General features: G+C 38.4%; 1 protein-coding gene across 1 annotated transcript in view; it reads left to right on the top strand.

The window, feature by feature from the left end:
• Positions 1–19,980, top strand: part of CLVS2 (clavesin 2) — a 56,021-nt gene extending 36,041 nt beyond the window's left edge. The window contains exons 3-5 of the mRNA XM_013959141.2: positions 11,701–11,811; positions 14,844–15,064; positions 19,511–19,980. Coding sequence (XP_013814595.1) covers positions 11,701–11,811; positions 14,844–15,064; positions 19,511–19,598 — 420 coding nt within the window. The 3' untranslated portion in view covers positions 19,599–19,980. The remainder of the gene's footprint in view (positions 1–11,700; positions 11,812–14,843; positions 15,065–19,510) is intronic.
• Positions 19,981–20,447: the final 467 nt, after the last annotated feature.

Raw genomic sequence — 20,447 nt, 5'->3', positions numbered from 1 at the left:
CTCCCAAAATAATACAGCTTTTGGGAAGTGAAGAAATTTTGGAAATTATAAATCATCTAAAAAGAGAGGCAGTTTATTCTGAAAAGAACTTAGAAGGGCTCAAGAAGGTCACGTATGAGTGGGTTTCTCCTTGCAGGTACAAACTCTGTATTTAAAGTGTCCAAATATATTGTTCAAAAACCCAGCATTCACTGGGAACTCTTCATCTTTGACTCACTTTTTTATAATTCTCTACATTCTTATAAGAAAAATTGCAACCCTTCCAAATCATTGTATCCTCCTCGAAATCCCAGAAACAAGCTGATTCTCTGTTTGTATTAAACCAGTGAGCCTCCCTGAGGGCTAACAGATCTTGATGACCTGTAGACATTTTGGATAATAAGTTATGGAATAGCCAATGTTAGTTCAATAAAGACTGGGTGAACTTTCTGATTTTCATCACTGTCCATTACATCTTTCAGCTCTCTGTGACTCTGGCTGCATGACTCACTTATGGAGAATGCAGTACAAGGATTGCATGTATGTTGCTGCCACATACAGCTTTGTTGATGGACTTTGTCTTTCCTACTATTGAAAAAGTACCATCTGTAACTACAGGATTATTTTATAAGCACAATCTTACTGAAAAATGAAATCATATTTTGAAAAATAACCCTGTTATTCATGTAAGTTTCACTGCAGTGAACTTACTGGAGTAAAACAGGCATTTTTTTTGTGAAAATTCCTGTAAGAGGTTCTTCCCAACATGCACGTAGGAAAACAGACAAACCATGTCTGTTTTTTCAATTTCCTGTTGCCGCAGAGACTCTAGGGGTTTTTTTGTAGACCTGACCAGAAAGGTGTCCAGAAATTTTAGTCCTTGAAATTTTAACTTTGAGAATTTTGAAGATAGTCTGAAAGTGAGATATGTGGACCTTGTGTAACCTCACTGATTTTATATTTTTTTGTCAGTGACTGACCTGTTGAGAACTGCCAGAGTGCACTCTTTCATGATTTCAGAGTTCATTTCTTTTCCTTTGTGGATATCCACACAATATGAAATTTGTACTACTCTAATTTTTTCTTGCTGAGAGGAGATTCACATGGGTTACACTCTTAACAGGTAGAGATCTGCATTTCTAATTTTGGTCTTCCAACTCCTGAAAAACCTTGGGAATGAATTTTAAAGAGTTCCAAAAGTGTGATTTCAAAACAGATTCTAGAATCACATTTCTGCACTAATGACACATACTGATTGCACAATAAATATATTGGCTTTGCCCTAGATATGTATGATAAAACAAGTAATTATTTATTTGCCCACTTGGCGTGATCTCTTTTTTTACTATCATGTTTTCCTTCTTAGATGCTAACAGAGAGATCCGTGCTTATATGATGTTAGAAAGACAGTGAATTGACGTCTGAAGTTGGAATTCAACAATAATGATTTACCCGATCCTCCAGAATAATAATCCGTATGACAATTCTCCCTCAAACAATACTGAAATTCCCTGGGCTCCCAGGAGTATTTTACATGTATGTACCACCACCAGTCATTCACGAGTGCAGAAGAAGAGGGAAGCTGAGGTGGAGTTTACTCGTAAATCACTAGAAAGCCCTATCTTTTCAAACATCTTTGTAAAGATAAAGTATAGCTGGACAGCTGGGATTGAGACTTTCTTAAAGCTGAAGGGCCAAAATAAGCCTCTGCTCCTTACTATGACTAAGATGTCTGAACATTTTTTGGAACTGGAAATAGTTTTGTACTGCTGGGAACTGACCTCTTGAAAATTTGTATGCTACGTAGTTCATGATAACTCTACTTTTAGTAGAATATAAAACTTATTAATGGATCTCAAGTCAGTTATTCAATTTCCCTAGTAATTTAAAGCTTAATTATGCTGCTTTCTAGATCTCAGTGGCTGTCCTCAGCTGATTTTTCTTAAATCACTATCCCTCCAATTTTACAGTTCGGTTCAATTCTCAGGACTCTAATTTGCATAGAGTGACAGATTAAAATTGGATGGCTAAAATGATTACTGCTCTTAGTGCCTACTCCAGTCATGGAGATTGATTTCCTCCTGTACAAGGAAACATATGGTTCATGAAATAACTCTTGAATCACTATGGCTTTCAGTTTATTGTATTATGGTGAACTGAACCTGGTAAATTTGTAATCCAATTTTAATGTATCCTGTCTGTAACTAAGAGTTCCATGTTTTGGGGAGCTTTGGTTAATAAAATTGTAGAAACTAATTTATATTTTCTCCGTTTCCAGGGAAAAAGTGAATAGTCTAGTTGAAGAATTGGTATCTTTCAGCTCAGTAGTTAATGGTTGGCACTGCAAAGCTACACAATGTGATTCAAAAGGTGTCCTGAAAAGGAAACTTGCATTTTTGCCTCTGTCCAATACCTTTGTTCATCCTCTCTATCTGTAGGCCTGCTCTCCCCATTGCCTATACCAGGTATATTTACATGCCATTATGAATAGTGAGTTCAGATGAAAAGTGGCTTCTTGTGACTTTCAGCTGAAGCCAATACAGAATTATAAATCTATAGGTATCCTCTGATTCTTGTGGGAAATTGTCAGTTGGGATGATATGCAGAAATTATATGGAAGCTGTAAGATTTACTGTTTACTTACCCTATTTGAATTTAGGTTTGAAAAATCCATTCAGTCTTGATATGTGACTGAAAAACATGAGCCCTCCATGTAAGATCAATTTACGTTTCTCTTGCTGTGCAATTTTTGGAGAGGAACTGGAAAAGGGATATGATGAATGTTTTCTCTTGCAAATCATGGTAATTTCTCTATATTCTTCCCCATATTAGTTTTAATTTAATCACTCCTATTTTCTTCTATTCCTTACTTTTATCTTATTTCTCTGGTTTCTACCCTGTCATTGTTTCTTTCCTTCTTCATCTTAGCATTATCCTAAGGTTTCCTTTCCTTCCTTTATGTTATGAAGTAAACGTGAAATAGAATGTTTTGGTTGAACAAAACAGAACAAAAAAGCCTAGCACCCCTAAGCCAATTCTAGATAAAGTGTTATTTAGTCTACTCACATTTGGAAGTGATCATAGCACAAAGCAAGGACTATCTGATGACTGTTTGTGCTCCTCTTTGAAATGGCCTCAGTGCAGTGGGAAGCTTTCTACATCATGGAAAGCATCAGAACAATAATTCTCTTGTCAATAGTCTTGGCAGAGTTCAATGACTGCTGGGGGATCAGGATAGTCTTTCTGACTAAGAGAAGACCAGGCGGAGGCACAGAGGTGGTACAAGGTGAGATGCTGATATAGCATTTCATCTCCTTACATAAAGGTCCTGGCCAAAGACTTTTGTCTTCAGAAATTTGAGTATGCCATTTCTTATGACCAGTGATTCCTCAAATTATTTTTATTCCACCAGCATTATGAAAGTATTGTTACTATATTTATGCACAGCACAGTTTTCAGTATAGTGTTCTTTCATGTATCTGTAATCTTAATCTAAGAAGACATTCACAAGCTGCCCAGAAAATGGATGTTTGTTTCCCTATGGGAATTTCCATAGGAGAAATCACCATCTGATAATTGCCTATTGTAAAGAATGATTTTCTTCACAGGAAAAGAAAATAGTATAGAAAAACTTACTTCTACCACCTTTCTTAATGTTTTTTCTGATTTTGCCAATTTGGAAACAGCATCACCCTGTGAATAATGTTTTTTTTTTCTTTTTTGCTGTCTAATTTCTCACATTCCAAACTGTCAAAATGTTACTTATAATTAAAAAATGAGACAATGTTTGTAGTTTAAAACAGAATTCTCCTTGGAAAATAGCATATTTTATTTCCTCTTAAGAAAAAGTCCTTCATTTTCCAGGTTCAAAATAAAAAATGAGCAAAGGAAAAAAATACCAAAACCCCAAAGCCTCTGTCAAAACAAACAAAAAATTGCTAAAATAATTTCACACAATTTCTAATTAAACTTTTCAAAAAAGGCCAAAAATCTTGAAGTTAATTTGCAAAATTAAAAAAAAATCTAAATGAAAATGAGCATTTTTTGCACAATATATTTTCTCTATCAAGACCATGTAATTACAAAAGTGAGAGTGATCGAACCATTTGTCCAAATAGTGGAAGCATATATGTAATATATATGTAATATAAATTTATATAATCATGAAAAAATATGTGGTCAGATGACTTTTAAATGCCTATCTGCCTAATTAATCTAACCAATATATAATTTTTATGAGTAGCTTATTGAAGTGAAAGATGGAAGATTATTTCAAATTAAAACAGATACTTCAGTAAAATGAGCAATATTCTCACTGGATGGATACTATCTCTCTCTGTTCTCATCTCAGTCAATTAAACACATTTCTATATGAGCGGTAAGATAAAATGACTAATAGAAATTAAAAGAAGGACTGCCAAAAGTCAAACTGCCTCATCGGAATCTTCTTAGCAAAATGACAACATACAGTTCTAGATAATTAAATCTGTTTTGTAGGAATGCCACTGAATGACGTTAATTTGCCTTAAGGTAGTGCTCTTTTAGTTGAATGCAATAGCAGAAATATGTTTTGGCACTTTTTGTTTGTCTTAGAAACAGTTTAACATTGTTTAATAAGAATATAAAGCTTAAGCTAGGAGAAAGCAATGCCATACTTTTATGGAGGGAAATCACTAAAGCAACTAATTGTAGCATATGGGTATACCCATATGTTTCTGATTAGGAGGAAATTTCATAGTTAATATCCTTTTCATTGAACACTAGTTTTGATCCAACTTCTCTAGATTTTATAAGTATTCCAGGGATCAAGCAAAATTTCACTAGCACTGAAACCTGAAAAATAAAAGGTCCTTTTGCTATTGCAGCAGTCTAGCAGTAATCGTCTATAATAAACTGGAAGTAAACTTCTTTTCCATCTTTACATAAGCAAGTTGTTAAGCTCCAGACCTTAAAGAGCTTGGGCAGAGGGACAGAGAGGTCCTGAGATGAAGTCTTCTGCTGTTACACACAACCTGGAGCTCAGCTCCCTCATAATTTAGTAATCTCCATCTCAAAATTAGCTAGGTTGTTTATCCCCCGCACTGAACTGGTTGGATGTTTGATAATTATTAGCTCTCTACCAATTTCCAGCCTAACTGTATTCATGGTGAACTTTTTCTCATTTGTTCTAGGGTCAGTGTTGTCCCTTATTTCAAATGGATCTTTCCTCACCTGCCACTTAATTCTCCCTAATGTGTTTACGGGTTGCATCTGCCTACCAGTATTTGTATTGCTAAACTGAACAATCCGTATTCCTTTGGACTCACAGATACACTTTTCAGTCTCTTTATCATCCTGCCATACCACTAGACACAGTTCCAGCCTGAGTTCATCTCTTGAACACAATCTTGACACACAAGATATTGTATGGTGCTTAGTTTTGAGGCATTACAACTATCCTGTCATGCAGGGACTCCTGCAGGAAGTTTGGTATTAGAAATGCCTTGCTCTTGAATATCTTCCATGAAATGTAGCATTTGGGAGCAAGTCTTAGGCTTTCTTTCCTAACGCGGACAGCAGTGGCTATTGGTTCCTCAGACACATCAAACTTTGTAGTACTAAGGAACTGAAATATTCCTTAGGTAACATGTTAACGTTTCTGGACCAGTTCTAATCAGACCTTTTCTTTCTCTGGTTTTCTGTAGTTTCCTGATTAATATGCCAGAAATTAAGTTTAGTCACACTGCATCTTGCATCAGACAGAATGTTCCAGTGTCCTTCTAGTGGAGCTTTCCATTATGAAGATACTGTTTTGGTTCATCGTATTGACTTTTTTTTTCCCCTGAAATGTTGACTTTTTGAATAGCTGGAGGAGATATGAATTTATTATCTTCAGGAATAACTTTTAAGTGACATTTAAGCTATTAATTATTTAATATGCTCTCTTTGAGCTTATAATTTTTGTTACGAAGATACAGGTTTTACAGTTTTGACTCTGTAGCCTCTTGACTTTGGCAGATGCTAAGGCTTGAATTCATCACAGCACTCAAACACAGACTTAAGTAAAGCACATATGTTCATCTGTTTGTCTAGACAGTCCTTTGAAGGATACCTCAAGACTGGCCTCAAAACCATTTCACTGCTCTCAAGTGCAGTGAACCTGCAAATACGATCTCAGAGCATGCATGGCCCCCCAAGCCCAAACACTCTAGCAGTATAGCATGTGCTGTTTGTAAGTACATTAGTATGGGGCAAGATGTGTCCACACAGACTATTTGCAGGTAGTCTACAATATGGTTGTGAGGCCCTGAGGTGGCTGAGATGTGAATGCGTCTTTTGGCATACAGAGGTACCAGCAGTTTCTAAGGCTCCACTTTTAAGAGCCATGCAAACAAAGTTGATTTCAATACTGTTTTCAGCTGGGGGATCCAATTAGATGCAGACGTAAAAGCCCAGCACACAGGACCCAAGGAATGGGGAATACTGTGGGCTTTAAGAAGTGCTTTTATTTTTCACATTTGGTAAAGATGATAAAGATCAGTCATGGTCATTTTTATTACTTCTTACTAGAATAACAATTCTGACAACAGTAAGAAGACTTGCACTGACAATTGGGACTGCCTAACTGTCCTAGGTACTGTGGCTTTGCTGATGTTACATGTATGGTGAGAGTATCTGCAGGCCTCAGCTGGGAGTGGGGCCCTCTGTAAGACCCACAGAGCTGCCTCAGATCATGGCAGTGCTGAGCACAGGATGGGACATGGTGCTCAGCGAGTGTAAACCTGGCTTCCTGGCATGTGCCATAGACTATAAGCAGCAGCCAGCAGCTGGCTCCTTGGACAGAAAGCTTATGGAGACAGGTCATGTAAATTATGTGAAACAGAGAGCTAAAATGGCTGTTCTCTGAGTGAGAAAAATCTTATGTTTGGACTTGGAAACCTGGTAAGCTGATTTGTTTGGGATCATTCGCCTTAGCTGGTTTATAGACATTAGAGGAGAGGTCAGTTATTAACATACTGGTAGTCATCCAGTCTTGCAAACAATAGTGTAGGGTTCTGCCTTTTCCTTGCTAGCACACTATTAACTGTCACTTGTAAGCCTTGTATCATGAGGGCTCTACATCCTAATTATAGCTGCCTGCTTGCCTGCATCTGTGGAATGGCCATGTCCCAAGTTGTATTCATCAGAGGCATGGCTGGTTTGTGTTCTTCTGCGTAGTCAGAGATTGTGGTGAATGCTAAAAAATCCACACACCATGTGTGTGTAATTAGTTAGATGAGATGCGATCTTTTTAGTGATTTGGTATGTCCCATCAGACTTACTACTTTTGCAGTCAAGTGCACTGCTTACTTCATGGCTTATCTCTATTTCTTACCATTTTCTGGCATGGGATTCCTTTTACATAGAATTCACGTGATTCAGGGGTTACACGCTTTTCTGTTGAAGTGCAATGTGTCTACAGAGGCAGTTATGACTGCCACCAAGCCTATGACTTAATCTACATAAAAACACAACGATCGGTATTTAGAAGAAATTCTTACCTGCTGTTTGTGTAGGATGGCCACCTGTTTGACAAATCCTGGTGCAGAAGTCTGTTATGTTTGAGAAGAGCAAGACAACCTTCTGACACGTGTTTCTCCAGAAGCTGTAGTTACTTATTCTGCCTCTTTATTTTCTCACCAGGTGCTCAGTCTATTAGATGAGTTTGGATCATTTGGGAGCTCTTGTGTTCTAGGCCCAGCACTGCTGATAATGCTGGATCATTTTGACCACCCCATCTCTTTCAGTGCCTCAATTTTGGGGGTTCCCAATTTCAGCTTGTATTTTAGTAAGTGCTTCTCAGTTCAGTCACCCAAATTGCTACGTACCCAACATCATTAGTCAGTTTTTGAAAATGCCTTTAGAACTGCTGAAACTCTGAGACAATCTGTCTTGTAATATCAAGCGGTATCTCCTATTTGAGGATCATTCCACATATATTCATGACCCTCCATGTAAATGGATTCCAAGATGCAGAAATAGGTAGCAGAAGTGCCAAAGTGGTACTTTCTAAAGATACTTCTTCTGTCTGCAAGAAATGTAATATCTTCATAAATATCTTCAAAAAAGTATCAACAAGTCATCCATTTTGAGCACATGGTGGAATACAGGCACCTTTGACTCTGTGTTCTGAATCAGTGTGTGTGCATGACTGTCTTACCTTTTGGGATCATCTCACTCACAAATTGGCCTCAATTTGCATGGTATGCATCTTTTGAGCAATGAAGAACAAACATTTCATGACCTTGTGTCTTGTGTGTGTAATTTTGGGAGCATTTATATTAATTTAAAAGCTTATAAAATCATGAAAGAAGGCATTATCTAATATTAGGAATGGCTGGTTTACTTTGATGTCATCCATATTGCTTACATTATAAAAAGTGTTTGATCCCCAAGAGGCTTAACACAGTTTACATTACAATGTTAATTCTGAAGATATCTTGACGGGGTGGACTGACGGGCGAGTGAAGAGTTAACAGGACTGAAGTTTGTCAATTGATATGCAGAAGAACTGATAGCACAAGAGCTGATGTGCACAAAGCTGTTGAACAGAGAACTTAACAGGACTAAAGACGTCTACCAACCGATATGCGCAAGGACTGATATGCGCAAGGCTGCGGAATGGCAGCATTAACAAGACTGGAGAAGTGAAGTCTGCCACCTGGAATCTGCACGGACCCCCGGGGAGGGGAGAAGCAATACGGAGGTGCTGTGGTCTTGCCTCGCTAGCAGGGTCCTCCCAGCAGACAAACAAACAGTCTTGTGATTGCGAAACTTGCTAAAAGTCAGCAAAAGCAGTGTTTGCCCAGAGCCCCAGCCGTATAAAAAGAGACTTGGGAGCTAGGAGAGTTTGAGCAGGGACGGGAATGTGACCTGACCATCCTCTCCGGCTGGACCGTGAGTATTCCCCCCCACCTCCCCTTTTCCTGGGACGCTGGGTTAAGGTAACTCCTCGAGGTTGAGAGTCCTCTCACTAGGAGAGTGAACAAGAAAGCTTTCAAGTAGGGATAAGCAGTGCTTCCAATTAATAACGCAGTAATCGACGGTTTCAGGTTATCCTTTCTAAATTAGTAACTGATGGTTTTGTGTTATCCTTTCTAAATTAGTAATCGCATTATTTTAATGGATGTTACTAATCCAAGAACTTGTGTGAGGAAATAAACATCTTTTTTATTATTATTATATTACTGTCTCAGTCGTTGCTATCGAACCTTCATAGCATGACAGCGTGACATATCTTCAAAGACATCCAGATGAAATTAGCAAAAGATGTCTTCTGCAGCTCTAGGGTATGCTTTTTTGCTCAGGATACCCAGCACACTGCATTGCACTTCTTTGCTGGAGCAGCAGCCTGAATAAATAAAATAAATACAACCTTCTGTGGATGAATGGTATGTCCTGCAACTAAAGGTTAAGATGTCATTCAATGATTTATCCCTCCTAACAGATTTGTTGGGTTCTTCTGACAGGGACATAATTTACTACCTTTCGTACATCAGAGATTGTGTTCTCAAAATGGTGTTTGGGGATTTATGATATTGAACTAGGTGAATTACCTGTCAAATTATCAACCATTCTGTTGGACATTTAATCAGTGTTTCCAGGATCTAGGCATTTAGCAAAATGAGGCTTCTGTAACACGGTCTTTCAATAGTATTGTTTTATTTCAAAATTGTTGTTAATCAAACGTTTCTGGAGAAAATATGTAAAATAGACCGTTAATTGCATTGACTGCTGTGCTGTGGCCAGCCAGATGTCAGGATTGTCTGTTGTGGTTGTCACCCTCTCTGTAGAATGTTGTTAAAGTATTGCTTCCCTGATGGAAAATATTTCATCTGGTAATCCAACCTATGTGTTGCAATATGGGGACAGGCAATACTCTCCCAGTAGAAGAGGTCAAAGAGAGAAGGGAGAAAGAAAATACTGTATTAGTATACATGTAGATCGAGCTTTTGTAAAACTAAGTATGTATATGTCTGCAAGTGTGAGTGCTACCCAAGGCACATGCATGCATGCAAGAGTTACATCCTTCTTTTGATTTTGCAGTTTTCAGTCATGGCACGTTGCTTCTGTATGGATAAGACTGATGGGAAGACTGCCTGGGTTAGGAACACCTGCCATTATTTGAATGGTGCCTTTGGGAGGAGCAAGTAGCCTTTTCATTATTCCCATAGCACTATACGCAATCATAGAACTAAGGAAGTTTCTTAGCACGTGCACTTTGTGTCAGAGTGTATTCCTATCTGGAAACATTTCATTAAAGATTTCCTTCTGATAGTTCCTGTCTTCCTGATTTGAGAGTTCTTGATTGTTTGTTGTAGCTTGTGATTTTTCTTGGCTGTTTTTTTGCCTTGTGCTGCACGTCCTTAAATCAGTATGCTTCAAATGGCCTAAGGGTCTAGACTCTTGGATGCGTCCTTATGGCCTGCTGTCTTGTCTCCAGAGGAGACAAAAATGTGTCTGTTTGCACAGTGCCCCAAATAAACACTTGACTGCCTCCTTCTGAGCCTCTGATCACACAGACCTAAAGCTGCCTCTGTGGCATCCACACAAGAGGAGGAGGTGAAGCTGGGAAGCATGTCCTCTTCTGTGCCTGTATTGTCAGGGAGGGATATGGGAATTGCTTCTTCTGTGAGGAAATCTGGTTTTGATCTAAGTGACTACCAAGGTTGCCTAGGCTGGATGACTTGTTCAATAATGACTCAAATGAAAGTCATTCATTTAATAAATCTGTGTATCTAAACACCAGGAAGGTTCTGCCATAACCTCTGAAAATGAAAGAGGAACATGTGTCAGGTTATATGCCTGTTTACATGTTTTGCTTCCTTGCCCAGTACTGTAAATCCAGGCAACATAAGAGATGGGAGCAGCTTATTGCATTATTAGAGCATATGATCAATTAGGCAAAGACAAAATGAGGACATGCAATGAAACTGGTGATGGTATTCTAGAGTGGCTGTACTCTTCAAACTACCAAACCATTTGGCATATTCTGTTGACTTTTAGAAACTGAAAATGCAGATCAGAGTCTTTGTTAGTGAGTTATCTTCCCCTTTTGTTTTTCAACAAGAAAAAGGTCATTACTTCATTGGAGATATTCTGTCCTTAAATTTAAGCTCCCGGAAGGCCTGTGACTCTGCAAGCAGAATTACCATCATTGGTATTGCATAACAGTAATGTTTAATGCATTCTCAGTTTTATGAAATATGAATAATATTGGAGACATTTTGAATAGTAGTGTAGATTTGCACTTGCTTTTTTAAGATGGAAACAAGAGGGACATTGCTGGTGTTCTTTAGTGACAATGGAAGACATGAGATTATGTTATGGGAAGAGTACTATTAAAAGTGAATAAAATTCCATAGAGGTGGGAAGGAGAAAAATACATTGCATAGATGGATTATGTGCAAATCGTAAATGTTTAAAGCACATCTGGAGATTGGAAATGCCATGCCTTTATTAGAATACTATAGTTGTTTCAGTGCACTTCATAACCGCTCTGTCCAGCGTGTGTGATGTGTTGATACGCAGGCATGGAAAGTTGGAACTGTACCATGAGGACAGAGTTTTGAAGAATGTTTCTTCTCCTTTCAGGTTTATTACAAAAATGAAGGCATTCAGCATAAAAAAAAAGATCTGATGCATGTACAACTTTGGTTAAGAGTCTACTCACATTGTATGTGTTTGTTTTGTGACATATAGGACAGTTTTCCCGCACGGTTTGGAGGAATACATTTCGTCAATCAGCCGTGGTATATCCATGCCCTCTACACAGTTATACGGCCCTTTTTAAAGGAGAAGACACGAAAAAGGGTATTCTTCTGTTTAATTTTCCATTATCAGTCATTTATAGCCAGCAGATATAGCATACTGTAGCAAAGTAGATATAATATCTCAGCTTGTTATTGATGCAATGTATTTAAATATGTCTGCATTGTAAAGAGTATCTTCACCTCTTTTAGAAAAATACATAGCTTTATTCTTCAAGGACACAGCCAAGCAGTGCACTTAAATGTATTTTTAATTGTAAGCGTATGCTTCCTCTTGGGTTATAGAAAAATTGTCAACATTACAATTTCCATAAGAAAGTCACAGTAGTAAAATATTAAAAGTGTCCATCTTTCTTTCAAATACAAAGATAGTGAGTGCCAAGTCCTTTCCTAATGTGATTTCCTTGACATTAGTATGAACTAAAAGACACAGTTGGTACAGAGTAGTTTGAAAATAGTGTTTTGGATGAAAAGCCTATAGAAGGATATTTGTGCACATGCATCTGTGCACAAGCACCAGCAGTTTCTGAGATGTTGCTTAATTTGCAACATTTACATCAATGCAATTAAATTAGAGCTTGGTGGTGAGAGCACATAGAATGATATTATTTCTGTAAGAGGAAATTTGTCATCCAGGAAAGCCTGATCAGCATCATACACAAAGCCACTACAAAGAATATGACAGTCTTGTTTTTTACAGGATCAGCTCTCTAAGGAGCTCTGTATTTTTTCTCTCTTCAAACACAGTCTGCAAGGCCATAGTGATCCTTAGTGTTTAGCTGTTTTTTACTGACAGCTTATGCTTGAGAGACCTCTGATACTTACAGATTTTGAACTATAGATCACAAAGCCTTTTATGTAATATCTGTTATAAATATGCAAATGAAAGCCCATTTTGCAGGATTCAGTTGCACTCCACTGACTACAGCTTCAATGAAGAACATTTTAGTGCCAGATATGCTTGAAGCCTATTTAAGTCAAGTGCTGTGTATGCATAAGTGGGGAGTAAAGTACAGCCTGTGGATATGTTACAAGATTAAAAATAAGGGACAAGACAGTTGAATATGGGTGCTTATCAGTTAGGCATCTACATTTTTATTTAGACACCTGAATCAGTGGCTTATATTTTCATAAATTCTGACTTTCTATGGCTGTTTTTGTCAATACTGAATAACTATAAAAAGTAGGTCAGGTGGTTAAATATGGATCTAGAGTCAAAATTTAATGTCAAAATGTGAAAGTTGTGTCCAGCACATATCATTTAAAATCAGCTTTGAAAAAAAAAGAAACAAAAGAAATTATTGTGAAATAAGATCAGAATTCTCTTCAAAATTTCATCAGGCTCATTGTTAATCTTTTGTTGTTTATTCTGAATTATTTTGTATTATTAAAATATGTCTGATAGATTTACAACCAATAAGTACATTCAGATAAGGTTGTACTAGACATTTATCCAGACATTATACTAAGCATTATACTAGGCATAAAGCCTTACTGAAAAGAGAAGCATTCAGCTTGAAAGGCACTATAAAACAAGCTATTTTTGCCATTGATATCTGTTATTTCACACAAGAATAAGTCCTTTCCAAGCTGGAGGGATAGGTACTGGGTTTGCATTGTCATATTAAGCTTCCTTATCTCCACAGCTGATTGGAAAATCAGCTGAAATAAACGCATATTTGGTCTTTTGTCTTTCTCCCCTTTGAATTTAACTCTTAGTAAATTATTCTAGGGGTAGAGCTATCCAGAGAAGCCACTGCAGGGTAAACTGGGATTGAACTGGCAGCACTCCAGCAGCTCGGTGATATCTGTCTGTGCGTAACTCGTACTCTGTGGTGAATAAGAGGTAGCTTACAGCTGCTACAAGGCAGCATCCTACCTTGCCTTACTGGCTGCTTCTACATGAACAAATTAAAAGGGACTGGCATTGGCTTGAGCCCTGGTATGTAACCATTCGTCCTGTGCGATTATGGGCACCCTCCGGCAGGGTACTGGCCTGTGCCAGCTCGTGCTTTCTTAGACATGGCCCAGGAACAGTTCAGGGCATAACACAGACTGGTGAGCACTATGGATGAGGTGAACCTCCTTTGGAGATGAAGGGAGTTTAACCAGATGGGTGTGAACTGTGCCATGGCAATTGCGCTGTGCCAGAGAGTGAATCCTGGCCTGTCTCATTTGCTAGTACAGAAGTGGCCACTGTGAGTTGTCTGTCTGTGCAGCCATAACCTACAATAGGCATTTCCTCTCAGTGGAAGGTCTGCAGGTCCCTCGTATCAGTGGGAGAAGGCTCTCCAAATCCGGAGCTGCTTTGTGTCTAGTGCCCATAGATCACACATTCCAAATCTTTGAGGAAAAAGGATGAGGTTTTATATATAAAAGTGTACACACACACACACACACGTACATACCTACATACATGTATATTTATATGTAAAGCATATCTGAAAATAAACCATTCTACCAAAACACTGATGGACAATATCAAGTAGTCTGTCAACTACTGCTTCATGCTGCTCACATAAATTATTTTATTTTTTTCACTTACTTCATACATTGTCAAGTATGGATGGTAGTTACTAGTACTACCATATTAGGGAAGAAAATGGCTTGAGTGGGGTCTTCATTACACTGCACCATTTATCTTATTTATAGAATTTATGGCTAGATGCTGAGAGTCAATATGTATTCCTTAATGTATGTATTGAATGTTAATTTTATTTATTTACTTTATTTCATGATATTAGGAAAAACAAATAATATAAAAGAAAGGCAGTCTCTCTGTCTAATTTGCTGTCTATCTAGGTATCGCACATCAGTTCTCAGCTTCTGTAGGCCCCTGGTCCTGCAAACATTTGAAGTTTATTTATGTTTTAACATTTGTGTATTTGCAGGACTGTGAACATAGACTGACCATGCTCAAGGCAGATGCAATGTCTGTCTTGGATGACTGACTCTGTAAGCCCAACACAGACAGAATATTCATACCATACCATATCCTGTGATAATGATGATGTAATTTGGGCTTTGATGATTTGTGTGATACTGCTTTGTTTTTATCTCCACGTGTGTATACAGATATTCCTGCATGGAAATAACCTCAACAGTCTGCATCAGCTAATACATCCTGAGATCCTGCCCTCAGAGTTTGGAGGCATGTTGCCCCCCTACGACATGGGGACTTGGGCAAGAACACTGCTAGACCACGAATATGATGATGACAGTGAATGCAATGCGGACTCCTACAACACTCCTGCAAAAGATATAGACAAGGATCTTTCTCCCAAATCTATGAAAAGGTGGGTTAAAGTTACTGTGGTCTTCTAGTACTGCTGTGAGGTTAGTATTTCCCTTCTTCCTTTTTAGGTTTTGTGAAGCTATAGGCAGTTTCCTCAGTTTATTTTGTAAGAAGAATTTTTTAAGAAGATCCCTGTAGATTATAGTCCATGTGGGTTGTGAGCTCAATATGATGAATTATTTCAGCAGTGCCATACAGGTAGTGTACACAGTATTGTGTTCAGAACAAGCTAGTGTCCTGCTTGAGCTTACAGTATGCATTAGAGAGCCAGTGCTGGCTGGAGTGAGCCTTAGGGCTGAGGATAAAATGGGTCTAATTGTCCAACCAGATTGTAGTGATGATTCTTACCTTTTCCCATCTCATAGCCCAGTGCTGGCTATCCACCAGCCTGTGGGTGCCAGTATATTTGCAGCACCTGACCTTTCAGTCACAGTTACTGCACACAGCATGAGAAAAATTAATGAGGAAAACCAGCACAAGAATCCGTGCAAATTGTTGTACTCGAGTGTGATAAACATCTTCACAGTCTGATACTCTTCTCTTTGAGAAGAAGCAGTATAATTGCTTGCTGCATTTTACCAGTCTAAATCAAATAAAGTATGGGGAGAGGTTACTTGCCTCTACAGTAACTATGGAAGCGGTGAGGTGATTCACATGGGAGTGGGGAATCTGATCTGACCTCACCAGGGAGGTAGAAGAGAAAGGGGAAGTGTCGTGAAGAGGATGATACAAAGGGTTGAGCAAAGCAGCAAAAGTCAGAGTTCAGCTCATAACTGGGTAGATCTACCAGAAAGCCTTTAAATGAAATCAGACTATGCTAACTTGAAAATTCAGTTTCAGGAGATGGCATTTGATACAGAAGGGAGAAGAGTCTTGGGACATAATGTATGGAAAGTGGGAAATAGGAGGAGACTGGCTGGGAATGAGAAGTTAAGAAAGGTCCTGAATCCATATGTCAAAGATGCAGTTAGCAAGAGGAATGGAGAAAATAGGTCAGTGAAGAGCCTGGGGAAGGGGAGAGAGTGAGCAATACATTTATATATGATTTGCACATAATACAAGAATTATGAGACACTAGGGAAGTTGTCTTGGAGAGAAGGGTGGAATACTGTTAGAAAATGAAGTCATGGGAGGAAAACAGCCTCATCCAAAGAGGCAATAAGCCAGTAACAAGACCCTTGGAGGCAGATTTTCCAGACTAGCCTGGAGAAGTGCATTATTATTTGGAAAAGCTTCGTAGTGGATTGACTAGATTCTTCATTCTTTATCAAAGCAGAAAACACTTAACTCTTTTCTTCTCATTTAACTTGTGTTTAAAAAATCTTTCATGCAGAATTATACTTCAGTGTAAACTTCAGATTGATCTTCAGTTTACTGCTTGATAGTCTTTCTCTCTGGGTTAGCTGGCACAGTAGGAGACACTGCAGAAAATAAACATGTTGAAAATTATATCTAAATGATATTCATCTGAGTGCCCTCACCTTCTATATAGATTCTCACGTTTTCAGATAATGTGTCTGCAGTGTCTGCTGGAATCCTCCTTCCCAGCTGTTGTATATAAAAAGGTACAGAGTAGGTTTATTGTGCAAGTACCATGTAGAAGGGAATAGTAATAAGATGCAAAGGAGAAAGTCCCAGGACTTTAGAGTATTAAATATACAGACTGCATTAAAATTTCATTGATGCAAAAATAGAGGTAGATAAATTCTATTCAACTTAAATTTGAATTTAAATTGAACTTGGCAATTGATGGATTCATTTTCCCTAAGTTTAAAAGCACACTCAGTGTTGTATGTTACAAAACAATTTTTTAACATCTAAAAAATATGACAATAACATAACAACAACAACAACAACAACAATAATAATAATAATAATGAATTTGCTTAACTTCATAGACCAAATTTCATAGGGGTCTAGCATGTCTCCAACAATTATCTTGTTTAATTTGGCTTGTCATTTTAGAATTAGTTTATTGCTCTGAAAGAATACCCTTCTTATACCAAAATCCTGTTAAGTATTCATTTCGTCGTTACCCATATTTGCCTCCATGGGGATCACTGACATTCCTAATATACACTCCAGATCTCCTGGACCTTTTGTTGCACTGGAGGAGCCCTCCTTGAAAAGATGGCTGATGGTGGGGGGAGTGCTGCAGCTGAGGAGGAATTCGTGCCGCCTGTGACAGGGGTCTCTGAGGAGTGCATGTTCGCATCATGCGGCACAATTGCAGCACAGTTGTTTAGATGGGAGCTGTGTCCACCCTTGGCTCTCAAGGTTAAGGCACAGAGGTGGAGCTCCGATGATCAGGACCCTGTGCACAGCTAACCACAGCCTGATCACTTTTTTAAACATCTGTGTTTGGCTTTGGCTCCTCATCTCTAAAATGGGAATTAGTAATACAGCTCTGTCATACTGTGATTTGTGAGAATTTGTTCAGTAGTGTCTGTAAAGTTGATTGGGAGACATAGATAGAAGGTACTATAGACTTACACAAATGTTTTTCCTTTTAAATGGCTTAATCCATGAATGACTGCTGCACAGAATGCAATGTGACAATAAATGTTGATTTAATACTGACTGAAAACTATTTTTCCCCCTTCTGCAAGGCATTTGGGCTCCCGAGCTTAGAAGCCCTAGATCAGGATTTGTTCAGTTAAAATCTTCCTTAGAACCTGGGAGTTTGGAAGCCCTAGGAATTTATGAGCAAAACTGCCATGCTGGGAATTTGAGGCCACGTTTGCAGCCTTTCTGGCTCCCTCTCAGTTCCCCAGATGAGAACTCCCGGACACCTTGGCTGCTGAGATATTGGCAGCCTAGGAAAAGGGATTTCAATCTCCTATCAGTACTTAAATTCAATTGGGAATTCTTTGAAATTAGTCTGCTCCCACAGCTTTTTTATCCTGATGAACTGGATTTTCCAAGAGTACAGCTTTCCATCAGCAAATTTTAAGTCAGCTTTGCATTCGCACAATACATTGTGCAGTTAAAAAAAATCATTTTTAATTCAGTGGGTTCGCTTTCTGCCTGAGGAATTAACCAATATTCTAGATGAGGCTTATTGCGCAGTATTAATTAAGAAAAATTAATTATGTTTATCACAAGAGAGATCATCAGATTTTTAAAGCTAACTTTCTTGATTTTGCCATTAGTAAGAAAGAGTAGTAAATGTTATTAGAAAATATCCTTGGATTTAAAGCTTTCACCTGGAGTTTAATTCAGATATTTTTCCTCATTTGTGTTTTTGAAGGTTTTCTTTTTTTTTTTCTTTGAGATAGACCAAATTGTCTCCTGCTATCAGCATCAGTCATTGGTTTCAGTGGATGGTGCCTATTTGTAAGAGGGGTATTGGCTCTGTATGTTTATCTTATGAGAGAGGTCAGAATTGATAAAGCTTTGTCTCTGTGCTGTAGCCATGCAAAACACCAGTTGGTAGTAATGCTGCAGCCACTTACAGTGGGCTTCCTATGGCTAAAAATAGATGCTTACATTGTAGAGATGAACACGTGCTTCTAGCCATCTCAAATCCTCTTTACAGAAAGGGAGAGAAGTAAACATTTCTAGCATAGGATTCATCTCACTCTAAGGGAGACATCCAGCAAAAGTTGCATGTACTGTACCCTAAAAATGTCTGTTTTTTGACAAGCTGAGGCATAGGTGAGGTGAGTCCCATTCTTAATGCTTCAAACTTTGTTTTTAATGGAGCATTTTGATTTTGCTGAAAGCTGTATCTGAAGGGATTCCTCTTTCTCACTCACACATGGCTGTTGTAGGGTATTATAGTACCAGTGTTAAAATTCTGTACTGAATCAGAGGATCTTAAAAATTTTACAGTCCACAGTGAATTTGCCCTTACCATCCATCTGGGCTCTGTGTAGTTAAGCTGATAAGTGCATTTGACAGATGTGTCCACTGCTCCAGAAATCCTGCTGGCCGTGGCAGGGTTTCCCAGGGTTGACTTAGCAGCATGCGCTGTTGCATTTAAGTGCTGTTCAGAAAAGGAGCAACTTGTGCTTCCAGCTAACACACCACTAATTGCAACGTGCCATTAGCCAGCTGGGTTACTGAATTGTACCTTCTTTACTAGCCCACTGCCATATAGCCCTCTGGTCAAGAGGGTCAATGCTTAGGACACTACAAAAGACAGCTTAGTTTGCTCTCTGTTGTGTACTAAGGATGCACCCTGCTTCACCATTTCATTGAAAAAAAAAGCGAATCCCCTTATTCCATTTTTTGCCTCTATCCACAAACTAGCACAGAGCCCGTTAAAGCCATGTAATCATTTCTTCAGGGTATTTTCTGACCATTTGGTATGATCAGATGCTCAGGGTGCCTGTACCATTATTTTTAAGCCCTGGCAAAAATGAAAATAAACAAAAGAAAGCTGAGGTTTACCCTCATTTGACTTGATCTGGAAATGTCAAATAAACATGTTATCCTTCTGCAGGTCTCAGTCAGTTGTGGATCCTGGGGTGCTAAAACGCATGGATAAGAATGAGGAGGAAAACATGCAGCCTTTGCTTTCACTTGACTAACAGTTCCTGAGCATTGAAGATGAACTGAGGTGGAAGGCACTGCCTCTTTACAGCAAGCAAACCATTGGGAAAGAATGTACCAGCTGGATTCTATTTACTCATGTTAATGTAGCATAATGGAAGCAGGCAGCAGGTTTTACAATTCTGCCTGAGTTCTGGATGCCCTGGGGTGAAAAAAGAAGAGAAAAAATAAAATAAAATAAAAAAGAGGAATCAATAATTTATTCTGTAAGTGCCAACTTGTTTGTAAATACAATATAACCCTCCACTTTGAATTTGTAAGTTATGGTAAGCAAATACTATGGAAATGAATGACTATTAAATATGTCAGTGAAATGCACCATAAAAACAAGAAGAAAACAAACACACAAACACACACACACAAACACACACTCACACATAGAAATGCGTACTGGACAAAGAAAAATATCAAAGACAATTAAATGTTGTCCTTCTTATAGGAAGCCATATTGCAACTATCATATTGACTGCTGTTTTGTTTTCTCTCTGCAATGCTCATGTAGTGTGCAAAGATAAAGAAGGAATATAATAACCTGGAGACGTTGTAACCAGTTGAATATTTCCTAACTGTAGGAATTTATTTCACAAATAACTTTGTGATCTAGGATTGTGACTTAGCATAAACTGTGTAGCATTGTAAAAAAGATAGCAGATGAGCTGGCACCAACTCTTTGACGGCTTTGTTGTTTGGCTGTATGAATCTGTGAGGTTTCTTCCTTAACTTTTCATTTACAGTTTGGGCTTTGCAAGTAACTTGGCTCATTACCCTAGTCTGGGTGTTGTAATGTGGGCCGTATCGGAACTACTTCTCTTGCATTTTGGGTGCAC

This window comes from Apteryx mantelli, chromosome 3, assembly GCF_036417845.1.
Source record: "Apteryx mantelli isolate bAptMan1 chromosome 3, bAptMan1.hap1, whole genome shotgun sequence".
NCBI classification, from domain to species: domain Eukaryota; kingdom Metazoa; phylum Chordata; class Aves; order Apterygiformes; family Apterygidae; genus Apteryx; species Apteryx mantelli.
The sequence above is the reverse complement of the archived record's forward strand: the minus strand, read 5'-3'. Positions and strand labels throughout refer to the sequence as shown.